Source organism: Botrytis deweyae, assembly GCF_014898535.1.
Source record: "Botrytis deweyae strain B1 chromosome Unknown BDEW_020, whole genome shotgun sequence".
NCBI classification, from domain to species: Eukaryota; Fungi; Ascomycota; class Leotiomycetes; order Helotiales; family Sclerotiniaceae; genus Botrytis; species Botrytis deweyae.
In genome coordinates this window covers 699,474-716,914 of record NW_024066227.1, presented here as the reverse complement: position 1 = coordinate 716,914, position 17,441 = coordinate 699,474, and the positions used below count along the sequence as shown (strand labels likewise).

The window sequence follows — 17,441 nt, the reverse complement described above, 5'->3', positions numbered from 1 at the left end:
ATACCAGTCCATGAACACCTATAATTGCATAACGCATAGTGTCCGATACAGTCAAAAGGTTTAAGTTTTAAAATTGTATTATTCTCCAACATCTTTCGAATCCCTTCAATCAAGTAAATATGCACAAATCTCTGCGTATACAAAGCACTACGAATATCTAACACGCGTTCAATTGATAGGACCCGAGTATCCCAAAATCCCTCAAAATCTAGCATTCTCTCATAACCTTCGTCGCTGAATGTCACCAGATATTCACATCACCCGATATTCACATCACCCGATATTATGATTAGTATCCACAAACCACCATTGCAAGAGTGAATGTAAATGCGAATGCATATGTGACGAATTAGCGGCAAAGGTGGAAATCGTGGAAATAACGGAGAAGCAACAAAGTGGAGAACAGAGTCGCAGGATCCGCATCTAGAACTACTGTAAAAACTCAACAAACTGAAATCCTATTTAACTGTATTTAGTTTAGTAGAAACGCTTCACTTTATAAACTAAATCAATTTGTAAATAAAAAATATTTTTTTTTAAAAAAAACTTTAATAAATTATTATTAAATCAATAATCAATATTTTGTTTTCAAATTGAAAATCTTATTAGTAGTTAATAATAGAAAAAAATTAAAAAAAAAAAAAAAAAAAAAATTCTAATTTCAAATTTCAAAAAATAATTTATGTACTTTAAATATATAAATAATCAGAAAAAGTGGAAAAAATATCGGATTTCAATAAATCCGGCTAGAGAGATCGACAATATGCTAGACTAAATACAGTTAAATAGAATCTCAGTTTATTGAGTTTTTACGGTATTCATTTATTTCCTAATTCTCCGTGAAGAATGACATTCGCCCCGCTAAAAGATCTCGGAACGGAACGAAGTGTGATTTTCTCATTTAAATAGAACCCTGGTGTCACGGTCAATCCGTATAAGGGCTGGCGAGGGTATGTGAGTAGCTCCTGCAGGACTACTTCGGGCCAACGCCAACCCGCACATAATTATAAATTATAGAATTTTTATAGTTTAAAAGGATTAATGAAAAGTCTTTGTACTATATTATACCTAATTGATTTATTGCTATTATTTACTCTAACAATTCTTTTTATTTCTTTATATAGAGTAATCCATTAATTATTTCTTAGTCGAGTAACTATCAATATTATTATAGTTTTAATAAGAAGAATACCTATTCCAAAAGAAGAGTAGAATATTTGTAATGTAATTTAAGATTAATCTAATAAAACTATTGATTAATTCCTATAGAGTATTGGTAGCGATATCTATTCAACCTAATTGTATTCCTTTGGTAATAATGAGGATATATTGTTAGCTTAATAATTTAAAGAAATGAAAAAAGAAATAATAGTTATAAAAGAGGCTTATAGAGTAGTTATGGATTGTATTTTATATATAATTATTCCGGTTGAGTATAACCGATTTGTAGTTATATCGAATACAATCTATTAGAATATTAACCTTGATTGGGGAAAATTATTGAAATTATAGAGATTGAAATAATATAAAAAAAAGAATATCGAGGAAGCTAAAAACTTTTTCTTTTAAACAGAAATTATATTTCGAAGCAATAATGAGTATCATTTTTTTATCAATACTAAGAAAATAGAATATATCATCCAATACTTTGAACAGCAGTTTCTAATAATTTAGTGTTAATATATAAGTAAATCAAGTTATAAAAAGATGAATTGGGAAAACTTTAAGGAATATATATATAATATTATTATGAATAAAGGGATTAGATAGTAATGAATAATCCAAAAGATTATATATACAAAACAAAAAAAAAGAGAAATTGTAAACACATTTGTAATCTATCTAGAAGGCTTTGAGAAGGATATCGAATAGAAGATGGAGAGTATTCGAATCGAAAAGCTCTTAGCAGGTTTATTACCCAGTATAGCTAGGAAAATATCGGAATTCCTATAATAATTTAAGTTATACAATAAGCTTATAAGACAAACCTGTAGACTAGAAAGTGTAAAGAAATTATTTCAAAAAAAAGATGTAAAGGATTTATATTGATTTTGTAAATATAATTAATCACCTTTTCAATATCGAAATCTATTTAAACGCTCTTATCTGGAAAACAACCCAACCCTAATTGTTAAAATAGAGATTTAAGAATCAAATCAATTTTTTTAAAAGGAATTCTTCAAGATATTAAGATATCTTATTAATATATTATATATAGAATATATACAGATCGTTATATATTATAAATGCTAATAGAAAGAGTATATCGCTTTGAATTATCAAAACAATTTTGTGTATAGATATTGTAGAGAAAAATATAAAGAAAACAAATATCAAAATAATCTTTTTGAGACTATCCATATAGGAAATGTCTAGACTCAATAATTATAATAAGTGTTTTATTGATATTAAATTTATATAAAGAAGAGTGAACAATCTTTATAATTATAGCGATCTTTAATAATAACAATAAGCCAATAGCATTCCAATACCTTATCGATTTGGAAATACAAGTCAATATTATATAACAAAGTAAGTGTATCAAATAAAACTAGATCTCTATTAAAAAAAATATTCCCCTTGTATCAGCAAATAATACTGCAATTGTATTATACAGGAATTATAAATTCCCTATCAAAATGAAAGATGAAAAAGAGAAAAAGAGAATTTATATTTATAGCTTTATATCAACAATACTAGATCTATTACGGATAGATGTTATCCTAGATCTCCTGTAATTATAAATAGTCAACCCTAATATCGATTAGAAGTCAACATCACTCCAATACCATCCCATCTTAAACAATCTCGAAATCATTTCTATAAAAGAATTTTATCAGGAAATGAAGGAAGGTAAAGTAATTTTTGCAATCTTTTCAGACAAAATAGCTTTACAATTAAAAATAAAAAGGAACTGCCTGATACTTGTATTGACCTTATATAAGATACTAAAAGAATTCCAGAAATATAAAAAGGCTTTTTTGAAAAATAAAAGTAATCTTTTATCTGAATATTATTCGATGGAGTATTATATTGATCTTGAATTTAATTCAATCTCTTTTTGGGGTTTGATTTATTCTTTATTAAAGGAAAAATCAGTAATATTACAAAAATATCTAAATAAATACCAAAAAAAAGAATAAATAAAAAAGTTTATTAGTTTGATAGGGGCACTTATTATATTTATTTCAAAAAAAAAAAAAAATTATTAACTATATATCAACTATCAAGAACTTAATCAAATTATTAAAAAGAATCAAACCCCCCTATCTCTTATCAATAAATCCCTAAATCGATTTTGATAAAGTATTATATTTATTAAACTAGATTTACAGGATACTTATTATCAAATCTATATAAAAACAAAAAATAAATAGAAAACTATGTTTTGTATATAATATAATTAATATAAGTATAAGGTAATGCCTTTCGATTTCACTAATATCTTTACAATATTTCAAATATATATCAATCAAGCTTTATCCAACTTAATAAATAATATCTATATAATATATCTTAATAATATTTTGATCTATTTAAGAAATAGAGTTATATATACAATAAATATCCGAAAAGTTCTTATACGATTTATCGAATATAAGCTCTATACAAAGCTAAAGAAATACATCTTTTATATTAATAAAATAAAATTCCTGGAATATATCATTTTACTTACAAATATTACTATAAAACCAGACCACATTCAGATCATAATAAAATAGCTAATATCCAATAGCCTTAGAAATATACAAATATTTCTTAGTTTCACAAACTTTTATTAATAATTTATTAAGGCTTACTCAGTAATAGCTTATAATATAACCGCATTATTAAAAGGAATAAAGAAAGGAAAAATAGTAATCGAATTCAAATAAACTAATAAAACATAAAAAGCATTTGAAGTATTAAAGAAAGCCTTTATATCGACATTTATTTTTTAGCATTTTAATCCTTTATTTTATATAATAATCGAAATCGATATATCAATCTTTATTTTAAATTGTATATTATTATAACTCTTTTCAAAAAAAACCAAAGAGATACCGATTTAACGATAATACTTCATTACATTCTATTCGAAAAAACTGAATCCAGCAAAATAATGATATTTCACTTATAATCAAGAATTACTAGTAATATATACCACTTTCATATAATAATACCACTATATAATAAAAAATCGATATACTGTTGTAATTAAATCAGATTATAATAGTTTTTAATATTTTATAACAAAAAAAAGCCTGAATAACTAGTAAACAAAATGAACAGAGGTTTTAGCTACATATGATTTCGAAATAGTATATAGAACCAGAAAATTGAATCCTGCAAATAGACCATCGCATTACCCTAATTACATTATCAATACGGACAATATAAATAATATATTTCCGATTCTTCAGAATAAACTGAAGAATAGATCGATAATTATAAATCTGTTTCAAAATTCTTTTGTCAAGAAAACAAAGCCTTTATATAATATCATAAACCTCTTACAAAAAAAAGAATATAATCTACTATTCCATAAACTTAAATATTCACTAATTAAAACTAATTATAAACAATTGATATTACATCAGATAGCTTATATTTTAGCAAAAAACAAAACAATATTCAAGTTAGTATTAAAAACAATAAAAAATGCTTTATTATATCTCCAAGCAAATAACAATTTTATAAAGAATAAAGAATATCTAAATCAAAAACTGTGCTTTACTGGAATCGCTTTACTTTAACAAATAAACATTAACAAGCTTCTTAGATATAATAGGAATGCTTATATACCACCAAACTCTACTTTGAGAGTAGAGATCTTGAAAACCCATTATAATAACTTTATGGGTAGATATTGGAATATTTCTAAAACTTTAGAAATCTTGAAATCTAAATATTTCTGGCTTTTAATAAGGAAGAATATAAAAACATATATTAAAATATATATAGTATACCAATATACCACTATTAAAAAATATAAGCCTTATGGCGAGTTACAGACTCTTTCTATTTCCTATAAATCTTAGAAAGAAATAACTATAAATTTCATTATAGATTTATTTTTATCGAAATTGAATAAGTATATATATAATACGGTTTTAGTAGTTATTAATAGATTTACGAAACTTGTTCGATATATATCCATTAATAAAACGATTATCTTACTGGAATTCGCTTAAATATTAATATAAAGTATATTTAAAAACTTTGAGATACCAAAAAGTATTATATCAGATAGGGGATTATAGTTTGCAAGCAAGTTTTGAAATAGTTTTCTTTTTTATTTGTAAATACAATATAAGTTATCTACTATATTCCATTCTCAAACTGATAAACAAATGGAGCGATAGAATTAGAATCTGATTTATTATATCAATTATTATTTTAATTATTGATAAAATGATTGATTTTTACTATTATTACTTACAGAGTTTATTTATAATGCTACATGGTATAGTATAATAAATACAAGCCCATTCCAAGCGATATACAAATTCCTATTAATATTTTACTATATTAGCAAAAACACCAATATCACAAAAAGGGTATTAATAGTATACAAACAAATTGCCTCCCTTAATAAAAAAAAGGAAAAATTGAAAAAACTGTGGTAAGTAGTTATAAACCGAAAGTCAAAGAATACAGATAGCACAATAATCCAGTGATATAATATTGGAGATAAAGTAATACTAAACATTCGAAATATCAAGCAACTTCAATCCAAAAAGAAGTTTTTGAATAGATTCATAAACTCTTTTCAAATAATAAATATAAAAACCAGTGGTTAAGTATATAAACTCAAACTACTACCTATCTATAAGATTTATAATATTTTTCATATTTCTCTACTAAAACTATAATATGAACAATAGAATACTGCTAATCTATTACCATCAAAGAAAATAAACAATTACTTGAAATATAAAGTAAAGAAGATTATAGTATATAAAAAGAGAAACAGAAATATTTAATATTTAATTTAATAGAAAAACTATTAATCAATAAAAGATATATAGAAAGCCCCTCACAATCTTAATAATATAAAAAAAGTATTAAAAAAATACAATAAAAAAAGAGAATTATTAATATATAGTTTAAAAGAAAAAAGAAAAAAAGCTACAAGACAATAGGGTTTTGCTGTATATTTATAAGCAAACCATTAATAATATAAAACTGTTTACAATGTTCTTCTTTTTACTTTTTTTTATTCTGATAAGAATAAGAATGTAATTTTTTATTCGCTAGTATATTATATATTATTATCAAGCATATTAACTTATTTTAACATCTCTAAAATACTTTAGGCTTTAATTTATAAGTATTAGAATCAATATTATCTGAATCTTTGTCGATACTCAACTAATAAGATTATTGTTATTTTTTTTATAAAGTTTTATTCTTAACAAAAATACATTTTTGATTAATATAAGGACACCATTGTAAAGGTATTACTACATTAGCGTGTTGAAAGAATTCTATAACAAGAATTAATCTTTTTATTTTATACATCAAAAAAATCCAGTGTAAAAAGGAGAATCCTAAAGATAATATTATTTATATCATTATCACTTCACTTATTCTTATCCACCAAAAATATATTCACTTTATTTTTATTTATATTTTCCTTTTTTTTTATTTTTATAAGGGCTTTGCTAGACTTTCAAATCTCTATTAACAAATTATCAACAATCTGTAAATGTTTATAGAATCAAACACTTTCAGAAGAACTCACAATAATATTAGATTTTTCAGTGTAAACAGAACGACTTATACAAAAAGCTTTAATCTTTAGCAAAGCATTAATATCCTGATATCGAAAATCAAAAAGAGAATCAGTAATAACTAATACTACTTTTTATTTCGAAACTATATAAAAAACTTTATAAAAAAAAAGAATAGCTTAAGTAATCGAGTTTCTAGTAATAAATCAATAAACAGAAACTATCGAATCTTTGGTAACACACTTCTTCACCTGAGGGGTAGTAATACTGATATTACTTTTAGAAATATGGGGAATATCAGAATATTAAAGAATACTAATAACCTAATAAAAAAAAGAATTATTCTTTTTATTACCATTAAAATCAAAAAAGAATTTATCAGGATATCTAAAGTAATCCTTCTTAAACATAGAAAAACAAGTACAGGAACAAAGGCAAAATAATAATTAAATATTAATACAAAAAAAAATACAGTCCTCCAAACCAGCTAGCATATTTATGGTATCCAAAACTTTACCTTCTGGGGGAGTAGAAAGTAGAGCAGAGATATTGACAACACAGAAATAAACAACCAGAGTCATAAAGTTACCCTCATCATCCAAATCTACTGCAACTACCAATCTCATAATAAAACCTAGAACAGCGGCATCCAGTGTAGACAAATTATTCTAAAATCCAAAGAAATCAGTTAAACACTATTATAAAGAAACAAAAAATAACCAATAATAGTTTGATAAAAATCTATAAGGTACTTTATGAAATTACCTATTCGATCCAACTTCTTTATAACAAGCAAAAATAATACCTCGAATAACTCTAGCTTTTTAATATTACCCTATTTATCCTTTTTTTACAAAAAAACCTTTACATTTCTAACATAACACTCATTTCGATATATTATTACAATCTCGGCATTCTTTTCCTTTTAATTACCAACAGGAGTAACCTACCAAAAAGCTTGGGTTTGATATAACAAGTTGATATCGGGAATATATCGGGAAAGCACCGATTGATAAACCTTTTTTTGGGCACGATAGTAATTATACTTAGCATAAGAACCCTTGTTATAGTAATAGAAATCTTTGGGGGCAAAGGATATAATATATTTGAAATAATGAAGACATATAGGGATAATCAAATCAACAGAACTTATTGCAAACTGAGCTGCAATTGCCTAAGGACCGATAGATTGAGAGACAGCCATAATAAAACAAAAACTAATAAAAAAATAATAAAGAATAATCTACTAAAAAGGAAAACAAATTTAGAAAATTAAAAAGAACTTATAAAGCCCCTAGTGATTTGCTAATAAAAGCAATAAATATATTAGAATATTGTTTATTGATTGTTTATAGCTTTATAGTATTCTTACTTCCTTTTGGTATACAGCACAGACACAATCATTTAGCATTTCATTTTCTTGTATTACACAAACCGAGTTCGGGAAATAAATATACATATTTCGGGATGCAACGTGCAATATAGAGGGCTCTGTTACAGTCAATCTGTATAAGGACTAACAAGAATATATAAATAGTTCCTGTGGGATTACTTCGGGCCAACGCTAACCCGCATACAATTATAAATTATAGAATTTTTATAGTTTAGAAGAATTAATGAAAAGTCTTTGTGCTACATTACATCTAGTTGATTCATTGCTATTATCTACTCTAACACCTGGAGATGATCTTAGACGATGGGCGGGTAGGATTCTTCAAAAGTTAATATAAAGGGGTGTACATACAAGCAATCCGATACGATGTAGGATTTTCAGCCCCGGATTCCGGAGTCCGGAATGAAGGGCGTGGAAGGATCGGTTGCTTGAAGATATTTAGCGGCTGAATTTAGTTTTTATGACACACGGTATCTATTGCATGTGAGGAACGGAGTTCAGGTTCGGGGAATTCGCGATTTCCGAGTATTGCTTTCCAGCTGTGTCGGTTTTATGTATTGCTAACTTTTCTTGGGTTGTTGTAGCCGAGCTGATGGAAAATACCTAGTAGGATTTGCTCAATGCAGATGGTTGTGAAGTTAAAGTGAGCGAATACTACATGAGTGATTGAACCCCTTTATTCTTCAGCATCTTTGACTTTCTTTTCGACAGTCTTCTGACCTTCTTTATGGGCAGTATCTCTAGTTGCGAGAACAAGAACTTCTCATGCTTTTCGCTTTTTCTTCTTGATATTAGTACGTTCTTATGGATTTATTCCAAGCTACTTCTAGAGGATCTTGTATATTGCGTGCCAGTATTGCTCTCTTTGCGCAACTCATTTGCGCTTGCGTTTCTTCACAACTTCTCTATTCTTTGCTTGTTGAGCTGCTTTTTGGACAGTATCCGTCATTCTCTCTCGATATTTAGTTCTCTTTTAGCAGCGTCTTGAGCTTTCAACGTTAGGTCCGCAAGTCTTTTCTTCTTTACATCTTTTTTTGTCAGTTTGCTCTCCGATTTCTATACAGTCTTGACTTTTGTCCCCTCGAATCCTTTTTCTACTCGGCTCGAGTATCTTGCCTGGTCTTACTAGCATTCTGGTACTTGGATCGATACACCTTTTACTTGACTGCATGCTGCTCGCAAAACAGCATCATATCTTCGTGCTTGTAACGGCTTCGTATGATAAGCTTTCATCACGGCCTGTCGAACCTATTGCATAGTCTTCAATCTCAACCTCTCCGCTGATGACTTGTCTTGGATTCCATTGGTAAAAGACTAATAATAGCATGTAGATAGATGTTTTCAATGGTCTAGTTAGGATCAGATATTGAGAATCGTCTTGGGGCTTAAGTTACATTCAGAAAATGAGAGACTCTGAGTGTTGGGTCACAGTCCGGACTTTCGAACATTCTGGATTGAATGATATACCGTCGTCCTCATCTCACTGAGATTCTGTTCAAATCGAATCACACAAAATTTTCCTCTATCACCCTGAGCTTTCCGGTCCGGAGTAATTCTTTCCATTCTTCTGCTGAATGACCCGTTCAATGTCCTGAACTGGTACGAATGCCCTACCAATAACTCTCCACTTCCCTAATTCCTTCTCCTTCCTCAACACAACTTGATGCTTCCAGCCAGCCAGATAAAAAATGGCATCTCCCTCCATAGTGCCTTCAGCGGTCATGAATAGAAGTCCATTCTTACAAACAGTAATTTTCAATATCTCATCCTAAGGTGCATATGAATTCACCAAGTTCATTTTGTGGCAAAACTTTCAAAGAATCTCGGCCTTATAGTCGTTGCAACTAAAAAATTACCAGCGTACCACACTTTCACGGCGTGTCCTACACCCAGCAATGCAAGAATCAGCGCCAAGGATAGTACGAAAACCCATATTATTTCGATAAAGGAAACTACAGAATCCTGACTGTAGCGTGGAACCAAAAAAAAAGAACAATGGGCGGAACTCCCATAAGGATGATCAAAAAATATGTGAGTTTACGGTGTCGAAAATACCAACCGAAGTGCTGTTTTTTTCCAAATCTCTTTTTTGCTACAGAGGACCCATGATGCAAGGTCTTTCCGTAGGAATGGCTTTGAGGCATGCTTTGACCGATATTTGATATTTCGGGATGGTAGTATCCCCCTGGGAACCTTTCTAAACAGAACGCAATAAAATGCATACCAAAGAAGTCCCGAGATGATTTAATCTTTACTTTTGAAATCTTCTTGAAGAAAACATATAGACAGCGAATTCAATATCTGAGCTGTGCTTTAGTTTGTTTCTTTGGCCCGCAAATGATCAGGCTGTTGAAAAGCGTGGGTTGAAGTCAGACTCAATTGTGGGTTTGTCGTCCATGCATTATATTTGAGCAGTACCCAATTGTGTTCCCATGAGATTCAACCATCTTCCATTGTAGCTTCGAGTGTGCAAACTCCGAATTTCATGTCCAAAATCGACATTCGCTATGCGCTTAATCTTCTCTACCCTTTCTCAAACGTGGATGTGGCGTTCCCAGCATGATGAGGATATCCAGTTAAGGGTCCAAGAAGGTTAGAGTAACTCTTGAGATCTGAATGTATCAGACCGAATTAATATAACGTCGAGAGAGCCTTCCCTTTGAGCAAAATCCATCGTTAAAATCGCATGAAATTTCTTCCAATGTTTTTTCGTAGTCAGTTATTGGAACTAATATTGAACCATCGCTAGAAAAGCCAGCGAGGGCATAGACTCGATCTTGTGGCCACTTACATACCGACCCCTTAGCCAGTGCCATTGCTCGACGAAGATCTAAACTGCCACTTTGATAAGTGTTGCGAATACAAGCCACGCGTCGGTAGTTCGAAGCTGCCCGTGCCACTTCTCAATCCCAACATTTTAGTTCATTGCTCAGGAACCTAATGGCTACAGCTAGTTGTTCATATGTTATAGATGTAGCATCGCCGTATAGGAAGATAACGCCGGATGCCATAGCAATTTCCTGGATGATCCACATCCTTACCTAGTTTTCCCAATTGAAAAAGTCTTTGAGCGAGGCTGTAAGCTCTTTACATCCTGGAATGCTGCAACGATAACATACGTCGCAGTTGAGGGATGTGAATAATCTCGAACGTGATATTCGACCCAATAGTGAGTCGATGCGATGAAGATTTGATAATGCTAAGTTCTTCAAAGAATTCATGGCAAATGCTGACAATCCACTTTAATCCAATCCGAGCCATGTGTAGACTACTTTCGCTTTTGAGTAGATCTGTGTCATAAGTCGGACCTGAACATTTTCTCCTGGTTGTCACTCTGTTTTATACAACACCAGTCCAATTCCCATGCTTCGGAACCTGATAAGAGCATTGGCAAGATTAATGCCGACACTGACTCTAATATTATCAATCCATATTACTGATTGTTCCGGAGAGCTACCCCAACAGTAGGATAAAGCAGTATAATCTTCCATATACTTGTCCACCAGAGACATGGTCTTCATTTCGCATTGTGTCAGCGACTCATCAGGACCAGCCAGAATCGACAGTACTTCTTTGAAGGTAAGTAGTACTCATATACTGATGGATTTGACATGATTTTTGGTTATTCAACGTGCGGTTAAGCTTTCTCTGTAAGAACAATATAGTTAATACTCTAAATATAGATGTATTTGTGAATTTACTACTCACATAATACCAGATTTCACCTTGCCCAGGTTGCGATTGTGATCTAAATGCACAGACAGGATTTCTTCTTTGCGATTGGTAACGAAGTCTATTGATATCGCAGAGCAGTAATCTTCAAGATGGTGGAGACAGGATCTAAGTAAGTTGATGAGAATGTCGAAGTATGAGAAGGCAAGTGGGTGTAATATACTCGCAAATATTGTTCCTTCCTCCATTACTGTCTTTAGTCTTGCTGACTGAACTTCGATGAAAATAGCTACTCATTTTTCCATAGAAAGCAGAAAGTATTGCTGCTCAGATAGACCATTGGTGATTTAAACGCTGACGTCGACTCGACCAGGCTAGTTTATCAATCGAGTTTCATCTGAAGAATAGGTAGGACCAAAGAAACTGCATGTAGGTATTTGAACAAAACAATACTTGAGCCGACGCATCTCAGCGGCGTAACAACATATAAAGAATATCAAAGTACTCGATGAGTAGGTAGATAATTTACACAGAATACCAAGCTAGAAAAGGTATTGAGAAAGCGCCCCCGAGAAGATTTTCCAGGCATTTCACATCTAACTTGAAGATTTCTTTTACATACATACTACAGGCAGAAATCTGATAAGTTATTAGAGGTAGTAAATCCGAGAGATCCAATTGGTAAAACTTATCTTATTCACTCTTTGAGAGGTGTCCAAATCTACGAACCCCAAGAACTATGAACGACACTTTTGAGATGTGCAACAGACTAGGTTCAAAACAACAATCACGTGGCATTCTTGAACGAGACTACTAGGTACCTATATAGGAATAGAAACATCAAGAGAACGAAAGGTAAAGTTTCATGCTTAATTTCAAGACTAAAAAGGGTTTCCAACGTTGTCTGTCAAGTTAACTTTAGTTATGCAGATCCATCCAATTAGATCCAATTAGATGCAGATTTCCAGATTTTAGTCCAAGTCTAGATCAAAGTTCCCACCCCAAGCATATTTATCAATAATAAATCAGTTACCCCGCGCGTCATAACTTCCGTTGATGGAAGTATATGAACCTACCTGAGCCTAACTAACGGGATTGTTCATTATGAATCATACTTAGTTCAGTTCTCCCGCTCATCATATTCCTCTTTTGATGAAAGCAAATCGGTCTAGATCAATCATCTACGATGTGAATCATACCTAGACTTGTGATGATCGCTGTCTGGACTCCTCTATTCTACGGTGAATCTAATCAACAAAACGCATGATATACCCAAGCCCCACGTCAAACCTCGAGCTTGCAATGTAAAAGGAAGGTGAAGATGAAAGCGAGCACTTTCCGTCGGAATTAGCAGATACCTATAAAGAGACCTTCTCTTGTACTACACTTTCAGGTCAATACAACTCATTAGTCACAGTTCGATTAGTCTGTTTCCCATTACCTTCCAGATATATAAACTCGAAAATCCATTTCAGAATCCCATTCCAATATCACTACAGTTATTAAATCAAACTATCTTCTTTTCCTTCCAAATATATAAATTTGGCATTATATATCAGAATTCCATCACAATTACATCCCCATTCTTCGATTCTAACGAAACTTTCATCTCAGTTTTCGGTAAAAACAACGTCGATATATCTAACAAGATGGCTGCGACATCTCTTAACACAGATGATGGTGCTGACTCCCCAATATTTCACCCTGCTGATGCCGAAATTCTGGCAAGAACGGGCCACCTGAAGCCAGCGGATGGAAGAAGAAGTGAAGTGTCATCTCGCCTAATGTTTGAGGGGTATTTTTCAAGCTCGAGCGAGTCAAAAGATTGGTACATAGTTCCAGATCTGCTTGTGTCTCCGGAGACACTGATATATATCGGATGGGGACAACAAAAAGCTGAAGAGATTTGGAGAAGATGGCGAGAGCTCATATATATGACGGAGTTTCTAGACTTTGTGCTTGAAGAATACGTTCCGGAGTTTCACATGTCAGATGGCCGGGAGGCGTGTATTCGGCAAATGAAGCACTGGGGATTTGCGGATGAGCTGATCAACTGCATAATGGCAAGTGAATTTGAAGATGTAATGATGACGGAAACTGTCCAATACTGGGTTCGCGACACTATGAGTGTTCGATACTTAGGTCTTAAGGAGCTACAAAAGAATAGTGCCAGAAGGAACGAGAAGAGGAGAAGTGGTGTTCAAGACGTTGGGGTGGTTTTAGATTATTAAGAGATGGATTCAAAATTGTAAATGTAACCTTTTAGATATTGGATTGGGTGCATGAACTGACAGGACACTACGAAAAAAAGTGGGGGTATCTCTTAGGGAATTGTTACAATTGTTCATTTGAGATGAGACAATTAAATTATAACCTTTGATATCAAACAATCGAAGAATGAATTTGTTATAAATTTCGATAGTTGAGAAGTGTCCGTCTCTACTTGGGAGAAAAAAGAGACCAAAATTAATCACTCTAATAAATTCTATAATAAATCAACTGATAATGAAATTATAATAATTAATAACGTTGAGTAAATGTTTGAATGATCTTCAATCATAAAAGTATTTAAAATATTTAATTCCTTGAATTGGAATGAAACAATTGGATTATTGAAGGGCTTTGCCAGTGGTCAATTCCGGCCAGATTTTCTCCTACGAAGAGCCACCTGCAGTCAATCCATGCACCTAGTGCACTCAATCAACCCACTCACTGATGGACGAACCCCAAGAACTGTGAACGACACTCTTGAGATATGCAACAAATCAGGAAAAGAAACTATCACGTGATATTGTCGAACAAGACTACTCATTGGCTGACGAAGCCGGAGTATCATCGGGAAAAGATAACACTGGGATGTACCATTCAGCAACAAAAGCACCATAAATCATAGGTAATTAGTAGGTACTTCCAACAACCTGCTGCTTCCAACTTAGAGAGCGAGGCAAGCTGTAGAGCAACAGTAGAGCAACAGGAGAGCGAAAAATTTCTACCAAAAATACGCAGGAAGAAGTGCACGAACTCTGATCTCTCCGAGGGGGACGAACCCCACCTCTTTAAGCACTTTCGAGACACCTCAAGAAATCCCCATCAGCGAAACTCGGGTTCCGCGACTCGTCTCATATTGACGGCAAGCAGAAATTTATATCTCAAAAATGATGATTATACGAGATGGCAAATAGTTCCGTGCAAACCCTACTATTGGTGGCGTGAATGCGAATCAGGAGATGATGGACATATTATGTATGTAAGTAAAAGGCTTGTTATACGATACAGTTGAGACAGTGAGGCTCAGCAGGATAGGCATCAATATGGCGAGAAAGTGGAATGCGCAGCAATCATGAATACGCGTACAAATGCAAGTCGATGTTCGGTCTCAGATGAAGGCGATAGATTGGTGCATCGGCATTTGTAATTGTATCAATTTGTATGGTAGGTAGGTATGGATATTTTGCTAAGTGTATCTGTCTAGTAGTATTCGGTATTGATGATAGCATTCTTCTATTATAAGAACATCAAGATAGGAAGGCAAGAAGAAGCAGCGTATATTCAATTCTGCATACAATATTGGTTGACCTGATTGACCTGCTTGACCTGATTGACCCATTGACACATCACTTACTCCGTTCATGTACATGCATATATACCTAGGTACATACAGACCAGACATACATACACATACACAGCACAGCCTTCAAACGTTCGCTTAAACAATGAAAGCGTGAAAGCGACATCCCCTCATCCCATCTCTGAAGCCAACTGCGGCAATGGTATGAGCTACATAATAAAGAAAAAAAGATACCAATCAATCGTTCCACCACTTTTCATGAGATCTCTTGATACTCATTATTAAGCCCGCCATCGATGAGTAGAAGTTGGTTGTTGTTTTGATATCCAATAGGACTACCGATATCTTACTAATTACTCAACTCATAAATCACTCTCATACAGTCACACCCAATCTCACACTTTGCTTTTGATTGATTTCAATCTCCCTCATAACCTTACAACATCCATTCAATACTGGAGGGAAAGAATTCCATTTCCATTTCCATTCACCTCACATCCATTTTCCAATATAATATACAAACCTACAATTATCTGAGATTATAATTTGAAAAGAAATCTTCTCTTCTTCAAATTTTCTTGGAGATCAAAATAAAGATTTGATTTTAATTTAATTTCGCTTTCCCCGGCTTTTTCTTCTTACATAGAACTAACAAGGCCATCCATCCATATTTCCACCTAACGTCATTCGATTTTTCGACCCCGGGCCTTTTTAACCTTTCTCTTAACTACAACAACAACAACAACAACAAATCCATTCCTTCTTCCTTCCTTCCGATAACCACACACCGTCTACTGAAATCGTTTCTTATCATTTTGATCGCAAACAATCGAAATTACAGTATTGATATTTTGCATCAATTGATTCAGTCAATATGTCGTACACTCAACAGTATCAAGGTATTGGTGGAAATCCATATCAAAATTCGGGTGCTGCTGAAGCCGGTTATGGAGGTGTAAGCAAACTTCAATTTCATACTCATTGTCTCTTCGTTATCATTATCACATACTTGCGCAAAATTAATATAGATATACTAACGCCATGACAGAACAATGCAGGCCAGCCAGGGCTCTCGCACGAGATGTCAAACTACTCCCAAGCATCCAACTATTCCTCCGGTACACCCGGCGCCATTCCACCTCCAAGTAACAACGTCCTTACCCAACAAGCTTTCCTCGATCGTGTTGACTTTGCCAAATCCGAAATTCGTTCTCTGTCCTCCAATATCTCCCAAATTGCAACTCTTCACCAACGCGCCCTCTCTTCCCCCGACTCTTCCTCCACCGCCTCCCTCGAAAATCTCGTAACACAAACCCAGCTCAAAAACACTCAAATTCGTGATCAAATCAAATATTTGGAAGGTGATGCGATCAAGACTCAAGATGGGACCAAGAATATCAAGAGTACGCAAGCTAAGAAGTTGAAGACGGAATTTGAAAATCAGTTGCAGCAGTATAGGGAAGAAGAGTTGAATTATAGAAACGAATATAGACGCCAAATTGGAAGACAATATCGAATCGTTAACCCTGAAGCCACGGAGGCCGAGGTCGAGGAAGCTAGTCAGATGGATTGGGGTTCGGAAGGTGTTTTCCAAACTGCTGTATGTTTTATCCTACTTCGATTTTGGGTCCCCATGCCATTTTATACTCTCAAAATTTAATTTTACACCTCTAAAACCATACTAACAAACTATTCAGCTCAAATCCAATCGATCTGGACAAGCATCTTCAGTTCTCGGAGCCGTTCGTGCTCGTCACAACGAACTCCAACGTATTGAAGCTACTCTCACCGATCTTGCAGCCATGTTCGCCGATATGGCCCAAATAGTTGAAGCTCAAGATCCAGTTGTCGAACATACCGAACAAAACGCCATCAAAACCGCTGAAGATGTCGACAAAGCAAATGTTCAAATTGACAAGGCGAATGAACATGCCCGTCGTAGAAACAGACTCAAGTGGTGGTGCTTGTTGGTTACGCTCATTATTATCCTGGCCATTGCGTTGGGAGTCGGTCTGGGTGTTGGGCTAGCGGTCAAGGGATCCAAGACTGCTACTAGTTAAGGGCCTGCATGAACGCGCGGAAGTAGTTGAAA

General features: G+C 33.1%; 4 protein-coding genes across 4 annotated transcripts; 2 read left to right on the top strand and 2 right to left on the bottom strand.

Annotated features, from left to right (window-relative positions):
• Positions 1-9,054: 9,054 nt before the first annotated feature.
• Positions 9,055-9,814, bottom strand: EAE98_008151 (uncharacterized protein; the record flags this gene model as incomplete). Its single annotated transcript, XM_038955774.1, has 3 exons — positions 9,055-9,137; positions 9,358-9,458; positions 9,639-9,814. 3 exons carry the CDS (start codon positions 9,812-9,814, stop codon positions 9,055-9,057), a joined length of 360 nt encoding a protein of 119 aa, XP_038808068.1.
• Positions 9,815-10,510: 696 nt separating this feature from the next.
• EAE98_008150 (uncharacterized protein) lies at positions 10,511-11,144 on the bottom strand (the record flags this gene model as incomplete). Its single annotated transcript, XM_038955773.1, is given in 4 exon segments — positions 10,511-10,637; positions 10,649-10,713; positions 10,737-11,008; positions 11,024-11,144. 4 exon segments carry the CDS (start codon positions 11,142-11,144, stop codon positions 10,511-10,513), a joined length of 585 nt encoding a protein of 194 aa, XP_038808067.1.
• Positions 11,145-13,430: 2,286 nt separating this feature from the next.
• EAE98_008149 (uncharacterized protein) lies at positions 13,431-14,012 on the top strand (the record flags this gene model as incomplete). Its single annotated transcript, XM_038955772.1, has 1 exon — positions 13,431-14,012. The coding sequence occupies one exon, from the start codon at positions 13,431-13,433 to the stop codon at positions 14,010-14,012; it is 582 nt and encodes a 193-aa protein (XP_038808066.1).
• A 2,211-nt stretch (positions 14,013-16,223) lies between these two features.
• Positions 16,224-17,409, top strand: EAE98_008148 (uncharacterized protein; the record flags this gene model as incomplete). Its single annotated transcript, XM_038955771.1, has 3 exons — positions 16,224-16,304; positions 16,398-16,949; positions 17,047-17,409. 3 exons carry the CDS (start codon positions 16,224-16,226, stop codon positions 17,407-17,409), a joined length of 996 nt encoding a protein of 331 aa, XP_038808065.1.
• Positions 17,410-17,441: the final 32 nt, after the last annotated feature.